Source organism: Saimiri boliviensis, chromosome 5 (assembly GCF_048565385.1).
Source record: "Saimiri boliviensis isolate mSaiBol1 chromosome 5, mSaiBol1.pri, whole genome shotgun sequence".
Classification (NCBI taxonomy): domain Eukaryota; kingdom Metazoa; phylum Chordata; class Mammalia; order Primates; family Cebidae; genus Saimiri; species Saimiri boliviensis.
This window is the reverse complement of record NC_133453.1, coordinates 146,213,091-146,229,108: the sequence shown is the minus strand read 5'-3', so window position 1 is coordinate 146,229,108 and position 16,018 is coordinate 146,213,091. Positions and strand designations below refer to the sequence as shown.

At 44.2% G+C, this 16,018-nt stretch overlaps 1 protein-coding gene across 1 annotated transcript in view; it reads left to right on the top strand.

The window, feature by feature from the left end:
* Positions 1 to 16,018, top strand: part of TRPM1 (transient receptor potential cation channel subfamily M member 1) — a 129,856-nt gene that overhangs the window by 90,593 nt on the left and 23,245 nt on the right. Inside the window, exons 21-29 of the mRNA XM_010351263.3 lie at positions 885 to 1,007; positions 1,202 to 1,333; positions 3,316 to 3,444; positions 6,009 to 6,260; positions 8,088 to 8,262; positions 9,874 to 9,894; positions 11,019 to 11,163; positions 12,336 to 12,538; positions 13,443 to 13,575. Of these exons, the coding sequence (XP_010349565.3) occupies positions 885 to 1,007; positions 1,202 to 1,333; positions 3,316 to 3,444; positions 6,009 to 6,260; positions 8,088 to 8,262; positions 9,874 to 9,894; positions 11,019 to 11,163; positions 12,336 to 12,538; positions 13,443 to 13,575 (1,313 nt within the window). The remainder of the gene's footprint in view (positions 1 to 884; positions 1,008 to 1,201; positions 1,334 to 3,315; positions 3,445 to 6,008; positions 6,261 to 8,087; positions 8,263 to 9,873; positions 9,895 to 11,018; positions 11,164 to 12,335; positions 12,539 to 13,442; positions 13,576 to 16,018) is intronic.

The following is a 16,018-nucleotide window of genomic DNA, read 5'->3' as shown; positions in this document are numbered from 1 at the left end:
AGACCTTGTCTCAAAAAATAAAAAAAGGGAAGCACGTTTTCTGTCTATGAGACTGGGCATCCTTTTATTGTCTAGGCTGAGCCCAAGTTAGTCCATCTTTTGTGAGTCACATTCGTCTTGTAACTCTTAGTTCACATAGTCTCATTTATGTCAAAGTTATTTCTATATAAAATACTTCTCGTCTACTTCACTACATGTATTATATTTTATTTATATTATATTTTTGTTTAAAGATTTGCATTCCTAGAAATTTCATGTAAGGACTTTTTTTTTTTTTTTTTTTTTTTTTGGAAACAGGGTCTTTCTCTGTCACCCAGGCTGGAGTGCAGTGGCATGATCTCAGCTCACTGCAACCTCGGCCTCCCGGATTCAAGCGATTCTTGTGCCTCAGCCTCCTGAATAGCTGGTATTACACTGTTCAAGCAATTCTTGTGCCTCAGCCTTCCGCATAGCTGGTATTTCAGAGGTGCACCACCCATGCCCAGCTAATTTTTGTATTTTAGTAGAGACGGAGTTTGCCATATTGGCCTGGCTGGTCTCAAACTTATGGCCTCATATGAGCCACCCCCCTTGGCCTCCCATAGTACTGGGATTACAAGTGTGAGCCACCATGCCAGCCAGGATTTTTCTTTTTAAAGTCAGGATTACCAGTAGTGCTGCTTGTCATTCATCTAAAAAATTTAATGTATGCTCTTACATTTCTTACCGTCTGCAGTTCTACCAAGCTACCAAGCAGAAGTCAGAGAACGTCAGAGCAGGGATGAACATTCCAGGGCTCCTAGGTCACTGAATAACGTTGAAGGTCATAATGTAAACATTTTAACTATCCTGGGAAATTTTTCTAGAATTGCCACGGCTTAAAACAATCTATTTCTGTCCCATAGGTTATCATGGGGATTCTTCTTCCCCCTACCATCTTGTTTTTGGAATTTCGCACATACGATGATTTCTCGTATCAAACATCCAAGGAAAATGAAGATGGCAAAGAAAAAGAAGAGGAGAATATGGTCAGTGACACACTTGACCCTAAGAGTATCCCTGTGATGTCGTCTCGAAAGCTGTTGAGACTTCTCATAACATGGATTGAGAAATCTCATAGGTTAAGGGTATTTTTCGAACTCTGTGTTTTCATATGGTGCCCGTGTGCTTTGCATTTCCCGTTTAGCAACTTGCCTGCCACGTGCTGTGCTCTGTTTTCCAGGATGCAAACGCAGATGCTGGCTCAAGAAAGGGGGATGAGGAGAATGAGCACCAAAAACAGAAAAGTATTCCCATCGGGACAAAGATATGTGAATTCTATAACGCGCCCATTGTCAAGTTCTGGTTTTACACGGTAAGGCCTCCTCCTCAACAGCTGACATTCAGCATGTTTGGAATGCTTTGATATGTTGAATCAAGAAAAATTTCAAGGGCGTAAAAAACTCTCTAAAAATGCACTGAATTAAAATGAATTATGAAAATAAAACTGGGACTAATTGAGATCTCTGGCTAACACTGGATCTTGATATCCTGTCATATAGTGACGTATGCCATATATTGATACATGGCCATCCTAGTCCCAAATGTACCATCTCATAAGGCGAAACAGTCATATGCTGTTTGCTTAAGATGAACTCTTTTGATGCCTTTAGCAACACAAACTTAGGAAACTGTAATTTTACCTTTAAATGAACAGAGATGACTAGTGATTTGAAGAGCAAATTCACAGACTCCATTTCTCATGAAACTGGCAGGGTTATTACAAGGGCATGGCTAATCCAAATGGTAAACCCTTGGGATAGGGAAGCAAATCAAGGCCTCTCCGTTCTGAAGTGCTCACCAAACTGACCCGCTTGGCCGGCAAGCCATCCCCCTCCGAGGCCCAGATCTACACAGCTCCCAGAGTGTGGCTGTCTGGTAACGAGGAGGCAGGAGGGCAGATCGGAGCGCCTCTGGGGGAAACGGCAGAGCTGCCGGCAGTCCCAGTCGGGGTGGCCAGATATGCTGTGCCTTGTACAATCCTGTCAGTTGGGAGGAGAGAGACTTCTCATGAAACCCCAAGCACCAAGCTACAGCCCATGCCAGGCAGGCCTGGCTAGTATGGCTGTGCGGGGGATGAGCTAAGAGCAGGGTATGGGACGTGAGAATTTGGGTCCCTGGCCATGGTCTGGGTGATGAATGAAGGTGGGCCGGGGGCAGAGCAAAGCTCTGTGTGTGGCCCCACCTCAAGGGTCAGCTGTGGGCCTGCACACCTAACCTTGGGGCAGCCACGACTGATGATACAGCTGAAGCCACTGCTGCCCACCAGTTCTGGTCAGAACCATCTGAGGGTCTGGGGTGCACCCAGCCTGCAGGAGAACTCAGCCACAGAGACTGCTGCTGGGGACTGGGCCAGGAAGCCATCGAGGCTTCTCAGCCTTGGGCCTCGCCCCAGATCCTCTGGATCGGGTGGAGGTGGAGTCACCACACAGTGTACAGCTTCCCAGGGGTTAGGATGCCGCCCGCAGTCTGAGAACCTGGCTCTAATCTTTCTTGAAGGAGTGGATGGTGGATCTGGAGGGGCCTGCCTGTCTCCTGGTGAAGCTTACACAATTGGGAGGTGGGATCTTGGAGAAAAAAAACCTGCCCAATTACAAATACTCAACTTCTAGCGCCCTTCCCCCACTCCTCCAAAAGGGGCCTGTGTCGGTGAGGGACCCAGAAGCTGAAGTTTCCTTGGCGTCACGGTGAATCACCGGGGACAGGTGATCAACTTCAGACCTCCTCCCCCAACCCCTTCGCTCCCCACTTTTGCCTCACCCCACCCTTACCTCCAGCTCTGCCTCTTTCCCTGCCACAGACATAGGGGCCGTGCTGCGGCCACAGCAAATCCTGGACATGCCACTGCTGCCTGAGGGGACTCTAGGGTCAGCTTGCAGTCTGGGCGGGCAGCTCATCCACAGCCCTCTCATCTAACTTCCCAGCTGTGGAAAGAATCAGGAAGGAAATTGGTGAGGCAGGGAGGAGTAATTTCTGGGACTGTAGAAGACACACCAGCAAACTATTAACAATTTCCCATTTATCATCATTTTTGCAACTTCGTAGTTTCCCCGTAAGGATGACAGCACCAACAAATTTGTCTCTATGCAGAAAATGAAAAGTCAGGGCCCATATGGGCTAAAGCATAAAATGCTTCCTATCCTGCCTCCGGGTCCTCTGTCTGCATTGTTGAGCTGCAGGGAAGCTTTCCTCCCAATATGTCAGTGCAGTTGGAAACAAAGATTTTTTTAGATTTGTCAACATGAAAGAAAATAGGGTTTCGGCTATTTTTTGGCTACCGGCTTCTCTTTCTTTCAGATATCGTACTTGGGGTACCTGCTGCTGTTTAACTATGTTATCCTGGTGCGGATGGACGGCTGGCCCTCCCTCCAGGAGTGGATCGTCATCTCCTACATTGTGAGCCTGGCGTTGGAGAAGATACGAGAGGTGACCACCCCAAAGGCCTGCCCCAGCCCACTAACCGCTGGCTGCAATGCAGATATGGCTCCTTACTGAAAAAACATTGCATGCAAATTATACATGATGGGTGGGGCGCAGTGGCTCAGGCCTATAATCCCAGCACTCTGGGAGGCCTAGGCGGATGGATCACTTGAGGTCAGGAATTCGAAACTAGCCTGGTCAGTATGGTGAAACCCCATCTCAACTAAAGATACAAAAACTAGCCGGGCATGGTGCTGCGCACCTGTAATCCTGGCTATTAGGGAGGCTGAGGCGGGAGGATCACTTGAGGTTAGAATTCAAAAGCAGCCTGGCTAACATGGTGAAACCCCTTCTCTACTAAAAATACAAGAATTTTCCATTCGTGGTGGTGGGTGCCCGTAATCTTAGCTCCTCAAGAGGCTGAGGTGGGAGGATCACTTGAACCCAGGAGGCAGAGGTTCAGTGAGCCAAGATTGTGCCGCTGCACGCCAGCCTGGGTGACAGAGTGAGAGTCCATTTCAGAAACAAACAAAACCAAAAAACCAAATTACACATACTGTGGGACTTTTTTTTGGAGGTGTCAGAACCCCAAGTTTATTCCATTCATTTTTTTAAATATGTATCATCTCCTCCTTCAACTGAACTTGAAATCCAAAACACAAGGCAAAATAAATGTTATTTAATGATGAAAACCGGTCTGAATCGGTAGGAAAACATCAGCAAATGCTGCCAGCAACCTGAGATAACCCAGTTACTGCACCTGGGTATGAATATCAGCTTATTTTGAGGGGACTGGAAACAAGAAAGAGAGCTGCAGGAGACACTTGCACAGTGTGCTCCAAAATCCAAAGTTACAGGGAGAAAAATGTTATCTCCCTGTGTGAGAGGTTGATGCAAGGAGGGCTCCTGGTGAGGAGGGAAAGGCGCCTAAGCAAGGTGTGGCTTCAGGTGGACCCTGCCCTTGGCCTAATCCTGCAGGGGGCTCTGCGTGGACTGGACACCGTGGAGTCTGTCTCACCTCTGGGCCCCACCTCCATCAGTCATTGGTACCCACCAGAGACGTGGTTCCAAGCATCCAAAGGCAAGCCTCCCAGAAGGGGGCAGGGGTGGGCCTAACAGCAGTGCCTGCAGCAGGTAGGGTGGGCAAGCCCACCTGGGGAAAAGCTCCAGGGCATGTGGGAGGGGCCTGGAGCATTTGCTGCAAACCGAGGAAACAGGATTTTCAACTCAGTGTTGAAAAAGAACAGATCCATCTCACACATGACTCTTACTATCCCAGAGGGCTGGAGAGAAAATGTAACTCTTAGAAGGCAATCTCTGCAGACAGCAGAGGAAAGACGGGCCAGGTACTTCCCTTTCCAATGTCATCCAGAAGTTTTCATTCGCTACATTTGCTTATAAAGAGAAAGCATGTGTCCAAGCAAAAAAGCAACTTGAACTGAAACAGCCCACAGCACCATTTCATATCCTTTCTCCAGCTGGTACAGAACCAGTACGATTATTTTGCGATTACTGTTGACCCTTTCATGGAACTAAAAAAACATTACTAACCTATTCCAGGTAGAGGGAATCTGATGGCATTGGTCTAATGAGAGCCTGAGAGACCAAAAGAGCACTGAACCTAAGATTACACATTCCATCTTTTAGTGCTCCTTTTGCTAGCTGGGCTTCATTCAAATTCTGCAGGCGCTGCAACTGGGATTTCCTGCGTGGCCTGCCTTACAACCGCTGTGCCGTCGTGACCTTGCTGAGAGTCCGCCATACACCGAGACACTGTTCTTTATTCCAGGAACTTGTCCCCAGTTACAGGAGACAGAGGGTGGCCATCAGCTGGTGTGCACGGGTTGTTAAACTAGTGAATCCCTTCTGTGTGGGCTGATAGATAGCCACTGCCCCATCCTACCACAGAGATCCCCACGGCCTCTGCAACTGAAGGGGTACCACCTGGCACGGCAGCTGTGCCATTGGAACGGCTCTGCGCATGCCCGTGTGGGCTGCTTGCTAAGTATCTTGCGTTTTACTCTGTGGAAGTCTCTCCTCAAGCAGCAGTGATTTTGAGAAGATATTATCTCACATAGGGGAAAACCTGTTCTCACTTTCCCCTGATTTCTCATGTCTAAGTTGCAAAGGAATTTTGGCAAATCAAAACATTTCCTAGTCCCACTCTGCCATCTCCACTGGGTGAACTGAACCTCCGTGGGGCCACAGAGGGCTCATCCCTGCTCTAGAGTTGTTGTTCTGTGTGAGTGTGGAATGTGGATGAACAGGCACGTGTCCAGATAATTAAAAAAGAAATAAAAATGCAGCTGCTTTAATTGCAGCCAGAAGGACATAATTTAGAAGGCATTTCCTGAGTTTGTAAAAACCCTGAATCAAAGAATAGGGAGGATTCCGTGGAATTTCCCTTTCTAGATGTCTCTCTGTGCCTGAGAAGAAAAGTGTTAAGAGGTTTTGAGCAGGAAAGGGGCCAGATGCCCTGGAATGTTTCACCAGTCTTATTGTTCCAAGATTCTAAGACAGGACTTATAATACGGCATCTCGGTGTATTGTTCTTTGGGGTTTGTTTTCAGATCCTCATGTCAGAACCAGGCAAACTCAGTCAGAAAATCAAAGTTTGGCTTCAGGAGTACTGGAACATCACGGATCTCGTGGCCATTTCCACTTTCATGATTGGAGCAATTCTTCGCCTGCAGAACCAGCCCTATATGGGCTACGGCCGCGTGATCTACTGTGTGGATATCATCTTCTGGTACATCCGCGTCCTGGACATCTTTGGTGTCAACAAGTATCTGGGGCCGTATGTGATGATGATTGGAAAGATGGTTAGTAATGACATCCTGTGGGTAACCAGAGAGACTTGGGCTGTGGTTAGGACGTAAGAACAGGCCTTGGGCATGGCCTTCTTCAATTTCATTTGGTTTTTCTTTTGAGTTGGCTTTTTAAAGGCAACATTCTTTGCTTTAAGATACCCAGTTCTCCTACATGTTGATAACTTAATAAAATCCGATAGAAAAACATGAGTTGAGGGCCTACTGTGTATATATACATATATAGTTTACCTGTGTACACTGTATATATGTGTATACACACACACACACACACACATACACACGAACACACATATATCTCAGTGTATATCAGGCACTCAATATATACTGTCTTCCTTCTTCGATACCATATCCATATTAAAACTCTAGGATAACTAATTGCTTTTTTTTTTTTTTTTTTTTGAGATGGAGTTTCACTCTTGTTGCCCAGGCTGGAGTGCAATGGCGTGATCTTGGCTCACTGCAACCTTCGCCTCCCAAGTTCAAGCAATTCTCCTGCCTCAGCCTCCTGAGTAGCTGGGATTACAGGCATGCACCACCACACCCGGCTAATTTTTTATTTTTTTTTAGTAGAGATGGGGGTTCTCCATGTTGATCAGGCTGGTCTCAGACTCCCGACCTCAGGTGATCCACCTGCTTTGGCCTCCCAAAGTGCTGGGATTACAGGCATGAGCCACCGAGCCCAGCCTACTTTTGTTTTTTTATTCCTTTAGATTTATTATAATGAGTCAATTTTGACAAGAATATAAAAGAAAATAGCCTCCTTTTTAATAAAAGCTAACTTCACTTTCCCAGGGTATAAGAGAACATCAAGTTTTGATGCAATAGGAATTCAGTAGCAAAACAGATGTCTTAAAAGATTTACTTCTTGATGGCTGGAAACATATTTTCAGCATTCTTCAGTACAGGGACATGGATTTGATGTTCTATGAGACTTCTTCCACTTTGGAATGCATATGGAGCACCCCCCCAAAAAAAACAACCCACCTGACTTATAACCTCCTAACATGTGCTAGAAGCCAGAAATAGAGGGAGCCCAGGGCCATTCCCCAACCTACACTCCAGATGATCTTCAACTCATGTACCCTGGCCTGCAGGGAACACAGGAAGTTAACATGGTGAGACCATGACTTATACTCCAGATCAGGCCAGAGCATACGAAACTGAAAATTAACCAGCAGGTCATCCTTACATTACCTCAAAGAGCCTCAGTGTTAGGACTGGTGCAAGAAGAAAGTAAGCCACCTCTGTTTAGGAAGGACTCTTTATAGGGCAAGTGGTTTTCAGCTAAGGGATGTATGCTTTAGTTAAATCCAGCAAGGGCCTCCATCTTCATGGATGTTCAAAATTAGGAATGATACCAGTTTAGGATCCACAGTAACCGTGGCATTGCTCACTGTAGCCACTCAGCACTTGTGTAATGAATGAATGAATGTTGGCCTGTACTCTCAATTAATTATCCTTTTATTTCCTCAGTGTCTCCTCCTCTTCCTCCTCAGTATTCCGTACAAACTCTCATCTTTTCTCAGAATTCTTTCCTTTCTCCATTTGCAGTTGTAGTTACTAAGGGTAACGAGGAGAAGCGAGAAGGTTGAAGAGCAGATGAAAAGAGCAATGTTCTAGAAGACATTCTAGACATAAAGCATTGCATGAAGTAGGAAAAAGCCTTCCCGTGGATGGGAAGGAAGGAGGGGCAAGAGGCCTTCTTCCTCCTAATTAAGCATTCCTGAAGTGCTTAATTGGAGAAAGCATTACAGTGAGCCAGGGTGAATTTGGTCCATTGAGCCAAGACAGTGGCAGACAAATGTTCTCCCCACTCAGATGATCGACATGCTGTACTTTGTGGTCATCATGCTGGTTGTGCTCATGAGTTTCGGAGTAGCCCGTCAAGCCATTCTGCACCCGGAGGAGAAGCCTTCTTGGAAACTGGCCCGAAACATCTTCTACATGCCCTACTGGATGATCTATGGAGAGGTGTTTGCAGACCAGATAGACCGTAAGAGTAGAATTCATAGTAAGATTCTCTTCCCTGCTTCTGAGGCAGATGATCAGTTCCAAATTAATGGAAGAACATGTATTAATTTGGAAATAAAAAATACTTGTCACTCCACCATCAGCATCAAATTATTTTACAAAGAAATAAGTACAAATTATGAAACTTTGTACTTATTTCTCAGACATTAATCATTTCTTTTCTTCAAAAAATAATTCACTAGAACTCCAAAAGAGTCTCACTTCCCTTGAGCTGGATCTGAGGGACATCCTGTCACATCTATGCTGTTCCAATGCCAATAGCCTAGCTTTTCTTCAACTCAGTATCTCCCCACCCCAGGATAAGGCTGATAGTGTTTTCCAGTAGAATAAACTAGTGACATGGCAGACTAACTGATACGTCCCACCATCCTCTTCTTCAAGCCATCAGAGCCCATTTTCCACATAGCTACCCATTTTGTCTTCACTATTAGAGTGCTATTTTGTATTATCAAAAATAATCTGGATGTTAGCAGAGGAAATGGGCTATGATCCTGCACAGATTTCTGGGGAATGTAGCCCCAGCTCCTCTGCAGGCTGAGCCGGTGTCTTCCGAGTTGAAGGGATATAAAGCTTAAATGTTCTTGCACCTATTTCACCAGAACAGTTAAATAAACGTTCCACCAGTAAAGGAGGCACTTCAGTCCCATTTTCGTTTCAGGACCAACATTTCCATTTGCATATTGTACTTTATCATAAAGCATCAGCTGCAATAGCGTGTCTGCTGTTTCCAGAGCTCTGCTATTTGAGAACAGAAAGTTATTATCATCTTCCTCTCATATACAATGTAGGACTGTCCGTGTATCTATTGCCTCTAGCTTACATGATAACCAGCTCATGCACTACCTTCTTTCTGACTTTTATAATGTCATTCTGACCATATCACTAGTGCAGGTATCACAGAGTCAACTGCTGACATGTCTTAGTAGCTTGGTAAGCCAGAATATACATGTTAAAAGTCCCTGGATTCCACACATAAACTGTAATATTTTTATTGTTAGGCTTTCTTTAAAAACTATATTGGGTTAGAGACTTTAACACTCCACTGTCAATATTAGATTTAAAAAAATTATATTGGGTTATGAGAGAAGGTAAAGAGGTAAACTTTAGGCTGTGCTGTTCTCAGTAATGTAATTAAATGCAGGTTTTTGATTCTTATTCTGACTATTAACTAATAATCTTGTAGCTATTTGTGCTTATGAGATGTTTGTGTTGGAATATAGGGAGTGTGTGATTGGTTAACCTGTAAGTTAGAATGATCATCTGCCAATAACATCATGTCTTTTTCACAGTATTTTTAACTAGTGAGCTTTTGTTCTTGCTTATGACATATGGTAAAATAAATATCCGTGAAATATCATTTCTAGAATTATAATGTATGTAATTCTTCTAAGTAGATCACTGTTTCTAAGTGTGAATCAATAATTCCCAAGCTTAAAATATTTGCATTTCTTCACAGCAAAACAGTTCTGTTGTTAAATCACTTGTTTTACTTTTCTCTCAACCATCATCTTATCTTCTTTCCTCCCCTCCTGTCAAAACAAAACAAAAATCCTGCTTTCCAATCGTTATGTAGTCTACGCCATGGAAATTAATCGTAAGTTTACGTGGAATTGATTATTCTAGTTTGTGGAATGTGTTTCTTAATTATGTTTTCCTTAGCTGATCACTAATAGTCTTAAACTGTTTTTTGGTGCCAGTACTTTTAAAACTGTAAGTAAAAAGTAAAGAGAACCATAAATTCACTGTTGGGATCACCCTATTTTTTTAGGGGAGAAATAGACCCCCTATGACATAAAGTAGCATTTCAAATGAGCAGAGGCAGAAAAGATTATTTTTCAAACAGGACGTCAAAACAGTTGATTAAACAGTTTGGGAAGTAGAGGGGATCACTACCCCATATGACGTAACAAAAATATTTTCAAATGTAATGTGTCAGTGAAAACAAGAAAGCAACCAGAAGACAACATAAGCTAATGTTAAATAATTAGAAGCCACCGAGACTTTCTTTTCTTTTTCTTTTCTTTTTTTTTTTTTTTTTGAGACCAAGCTTTGCTCGTGTTGCCCAGGCTGGAGTTCCATGGTGCGATCTCAGCTCACTGCATTCTCCACCTCCCAGGTTTAAGTGATTTTCTTGCCTCAGCCTTCCGAGTAGCTGGAATTACAGGCATGCACAACCACACCCAGCTAATTTTTGTATTTTTAGTAGAAACAGGGTTTCTTTCTTTCTTTCTTTCTTTCTTTCTTTCTTTCTTTTTTAAATTCAATCTCCACAGATGGTGTTTCTCCATATTAGTTAGGCTGGTCTCAAACTCCCAACCTCAGGTGATCCACCCGCCTCGGCCTCCATAAGTGCTGGGATTACAGGCGTGAGCCACCGCACCCAGCCACCACAATGACTTTCAGATGGATAACAACAAAGGGAAAAAACATGAAGATTCATTTGTCTGTTTAAAAATGAAGACTTTTATATTTGAAAGCCACACTAAAGAAATGGGGAAATGTTTAGAAATATGACAAAGAATGGCTATATCCGAGTACAGATAGGAGTTTCTGACCTTTTTCTTTGTATGCATTTATTTTTTCCCATGGAAAAATACTGCTTGTGAAATAAGAAAGAATCATATTAAAAAAGAAATAGGTCATTGAAAAACATATGTAAGAGATGTTTATCCTTTTCATCATAAATAAAAAACACAAAACAATTTTTTTTTCTTTCAGCTCCTTGTGGTGAGAACCTATACGATGAGGAGGGCAAGCGGCTTCCTCCCTGTATCCCTGGTGCCTGGCTCACACCAGCACTCATGGCATGTTACCTACTAGTGGCCAACATCTTGCTGGTGAATCTGCTGATTGCTGTGTTCAAGTACGTGTCACAGCCGATGACCACGTTTATTATTTATTACTGTACAGACTTTCCATTTAATCTCAGAAATCTCCCAGGGTATTAATTTATTTGCAGGAATTTCATTAGGGTTTTTAAGTAGATCGAATTTTTGCAGTCTCTTTGCTCAAACTTAATCAGTCTTAATGTATTCATAAATTAAGAACTGACAAATACATTTAAATGTAATCATGGTTAGTATTTTAACACTTTATCATGTATCTTAATCTAATGAAAATATTTTCTTAGATGAAAGTCTCCTGGGGTACAGAAGATTTGATCAAGTCATGCTTTTCGTTCATTAGTAGAGGTGCAAAAGGCAGTATTAGTTTTATAAGCTGTTACAATTACTGTAAAACTATGTAAAGCATTTTGTTCTGATCATTTATAGAAGATAAAATGGCCTTAAAAATGGCTTAAAGTATTAAATCAAGTTTCTTATAAAACCTATTTGGCATGTTGTGTTAAGTATGTTGACCATGCTCAATAAATGTTGAAAAAAATGATTTTAGCTTCTAAGATGAAAAATATAGAGGGAGAAAGCCTTCACAGAAATATGCAATCTTAGAATTGAACAGAAAACCTGGTCCAAACTTCTGGCTTGAGAGATGAGAAAACTAAGGTCATGGAAGGTAACTGGCTTTCCTAAGGCCTGCGTTGCAGGCAGTGAAATCATCCACTTACTGCTTCTGATGGAAGCTAAAGTAAGACAAAGATTGTTCCTACCCCACGTCCAAAATAATGAAACTTTAATCAAATAAGTTCAATAACTAATCAATTCAGTTGAAAAAAATAGTAGTCATCTACTTGTTAGACTAATGGAAAGTTTAAACATGATAAAATGCTTATTTAAATGGCTTATACCTCTATAGGAAATTAAGTTTCCTGAGTATATGAGTAGATTATGGTGTGGTTTTTCAAGAAAGCAGTACATAGCAATTTATTACACTTAGCTATTTAAGAGTACAATGTCCTTAAGCATACATAATCCGCATTGATGGATAAATCGAAAGATTAGATAATCAAGGAATCAGTACTAAAGGGCACTGAAAGGCCATTTCATTTTTTCATTTAAATGTGAGTAACTCTGACTGTTCTGGGCAATCACTATAAAAGGTAATATGACTAACTGTAAAAATGTCTTCTTTTTAAAGCAATACGTTCTTTGAAGTAAAATCAATATCCAACCAGGTGTGGAAGTTCCAGCGATATCAGCTTATTATGACATTTCATGACAGGCCTGTCCTGCCGCCACCGATGATCATTTTAAGCCACATCTATATCATTGTTATGCGTCTCAGTGCCCGCTGCAGGAAGAAGAGAGAAGGGGACCAAGAGGAACGGGATCGTGGATTGAGTACGTGCAGGGTCCTTCATTTCTAGGTTGGGCTGATTTCCAAATAGTGTTCCAACTGAACATCCTCACAGAAATCTCACTCAACTAACTGCACGTGTGAAAAGCACCACACTCAGTCCAACTGCTGCTCTTTGCAAAAGGCTTCTCATTTTGTGTCCGTTTTATTCTAGTTTTGTTCATTTTTTAGTAATTAACATCATGGAAAGCCAGCTCATGGAGATCAGTTGAGCTGATTCTCTAAAATAACTATAAGTTTCTATATAAATTCAGTGCTCCTTTCAAAACGTCTTAATTTGTTGCATCTAAAGGAAATGAGAAAATAATGCTCTATGCTTGACTCTATTCATAAAAATAGGTATAAAAAGTTTTCTCGGAAATATTACTTGGCCTTACTTTCCCAGTAGATGTAGTTTTGTTTTTTATGTTTAAAAGCAGGCCATTTGGCTCCAACTGACAGGGGCGTATGACAACCGCACACACACTTTTTTTTTTTTTTGAGATGAAATCTAGCTCTGTCGCCCAGGCTGGAGTGCAGTGGCACGATCTCGGCTCACTGCAACTTCTGCCTTCCGGATTCCAGCGATTCTCCTGCCTCAGCCTCTGGAGTAGCTGGGACTACAGGCACCCGCCACCACAAGACAGGGTTTCACTGTGTTGGCCAGGCTGGTCTCGAACTCCTCACCTCATGATCTGCCCGCCTCGGCCTCCCAAAGTGCTGGGATTACAAGCGTGAGCCACCGCACCCGGCCAACCCCTTTTTGGATACAAACCAGTTGGGGGTAGTGGCGAACTGCCTTCGGAGTGGCGGTGAAGAAAGCTTGATTAACGTGGGGCTGTGAAATTCACACTGAGGCCATAAAACATTCTTGTTTTTCGCGTGGCTGACACCTCTCCCTCCACGCAGAGCTGTTCCTCAGCGATGAGGAGCTGAAGAGGCTGCACGAGTTCGAGGAGCAGTGCGTGCAGGAGCACTTCCGCGAGAAGGAGGACGAGCAGCAGTCGTCCAGCGACGAGCGCATCCGCGTCACTTGTGAGAGGTACGCGCAGCGTCCCCACCCCGGGCCCGTGGGCCAAGGGTTTGCTGAGTCGGGCGCCCCACTCTGTGGGGGATGCCGGTGTTCATTTAAACGTTCACCGAGTTCTCATGTTTTATTTGAACTATAGGTTTTAGTCCCTCGAAACAGTGAAGAAGTTCCTAGGTGATGATTGTGCACTGGATATAGAAGGGAATGACATTTATTGCAGATATTCTGGGCCAAAAGAAAACCTAACAGTTCTTGCCTACCTTCACCCTCTACCCCAAAGCGGGGGCGTTTCCACAAGGCTAATGGAAGCTACAGAAAGCCATCTCTCTCCCTGCTCTTGCTACTAGCTTCCCTTTGCCAGCGTGGTCCTCCCCTGGGGACTGCCCTCCTCATCCTGCTTAGCTGTTTGCTGCACCTTCGCAACACCTTTCCCGGCCTCATGGGGCAGAGGAAAGGCCCCCTCCTGGGGCTCCCCGGTGAGTGGGAACTGGAGGGGCGGTGCGGGGTGGGGCTGAGGTGTCTGCCCCCATGAGGGTGGAAGCTGCTAAACTAGGGCAGGGTCTGTCTTTCAGACACCTTGGCATCCTCAGTACCCAGCAGGGTCAGCCTAATCTCCATGGTAATGCTTAACAAATTCAGAGTGAATGAATGCAGGCTGTGTGAATCAATGAATAAGTAAATGAAATCAGGCTGGGAGGGACAGAAATGGTGACATTTTCCAAACTTTGTAGTACTGTTCTACCCTAAGCTGGGCAAGAGCAGCTGGCAAAGGGTAGACAGGAGCTATCGACCTTCACTCTCTGCGCTTTTTATCATGTAAGTTTTGAGAGCCCGTACCACTTTCTAAAAGCAATTTCAGCTTGCTCAAGGTCTTGGGACTGGTAACACACTGTTCCAAAGGGTTTCGCTAACAGTGTGGCCAGAAGGATGAGCCCAGAGGATCCATGCCGAACGCGATGCTAGCTCTGCATTCTATGCTTGTGTACACAGAACTCAAGTTTCCAAATACAGACACATTGAGAGCCATAGTAACGGGGTGGGACTTCAGAAAGACTGCAGCTGGCAGTTCCCAGTCACAGGGATTCACAGATGCACCTTAGGTCTCCCTGACGCACCTTCAGGCCAGTGAACCCTCCTCAGCCCACAGGAGGGGAGATGGCAACTACGGGTCCCTGGACCCCGTTCCCTTCTAGACCCAGTTACCTTGGGACCCAACCAGCCAAACTCCAGGGTTACCTGCACCACCTTCTGCCTTACTAAGGTAAATCTTTAACAAAACTTTGAAATGCTTGTTTGATATTTTAAGAGTCACTGATAAACTTTCAAAACATACAAATTATTTCTTCATGAGAAAGATAAGGCACCCCACGTAGATCATCTAAAATTTCTACTTCTTGGTTAGACATTAAGTTGAATGTCGTATTAGCCAGCCGTTGACAGTGGAGACTGTGTTTGGTTCTGCTGTGCTGCTGCTCCTCTCCCTTCCCTGGCATTCCGTGGATTTTTACCATTCTTGGACCAAAGCTCCAAGAATGTGGTTATCAGGTCACTACCAAATAGCATTTTTCTCTGGGGGCTCTGTGCGCACGTAATAGCGATGAAAGTGTGTAGGGCAGAAAAACACGCTGCTTCCTGTTTCCCTCGGCTGAGATCCCAGGAGTGATGGGAGCACATTCCTGCCCCTCCGTGTCCCTTGGCCTTGTCTAGGCTGACTCACAGGTGAATGCCCGAGACAGAAAGAGGAGGAAGCTTGAGGAAAAGGGAGTTTTCCTTCCCTCTTAGCTAGGCCAGCTAAAAGTAGTTATTTGTACCTAGCTTTGGGTGCAGATGACTACTTTAAAAATCATACTCGAAGTACTTAAGCATTTCTGCCAGTTCTTTCATTTCTTTCCATATAAGATTAGTTTTGAGGCCGGGCACAGTGGCTCACGCCTGTAATAGCACTTTGGGAGGCCAAGGCGGGTGGATCACCTGAGGTCAGGAGATCCAGACCAGCCTGGCCAACGTGGTACAACCTCTTGTCTACTAAAAATACAAAAATCAGCCATGAGTGGTGGCATGCGCCTGAAATCCCAGCAACTCAGGAGGCTGACAAGAGAATTGCTTGAACCCAGGAGGCGGAGGTTGCAGTTAACTGAGATCGAATGACTGCACTCCAGCCTGGGTGACAGAGTGAGACTCCGTCAAAAAAAAAATTAGTTTTATTTTCTGTATCACCATTTCCCATTTAATGGTCTTCCTGCTCTTCTCTTGGTGATGTCTTCACCACCACCGTTCAGTTTGTAGGGTCTGGTTGGGAGCACGTCAGCCTCTGCCTTGCCTCCCTGTTGTCTTGGTAACTTTCAGAGCTGAGCCACCGATTCTCGTGACTCAGTCTTATAAGCGTGTTCACACAGGGTTGGCACCCCTTAATCATGCTCCTCCACGCAGGGTGCTTTTAGTGATTCTGTGCAGA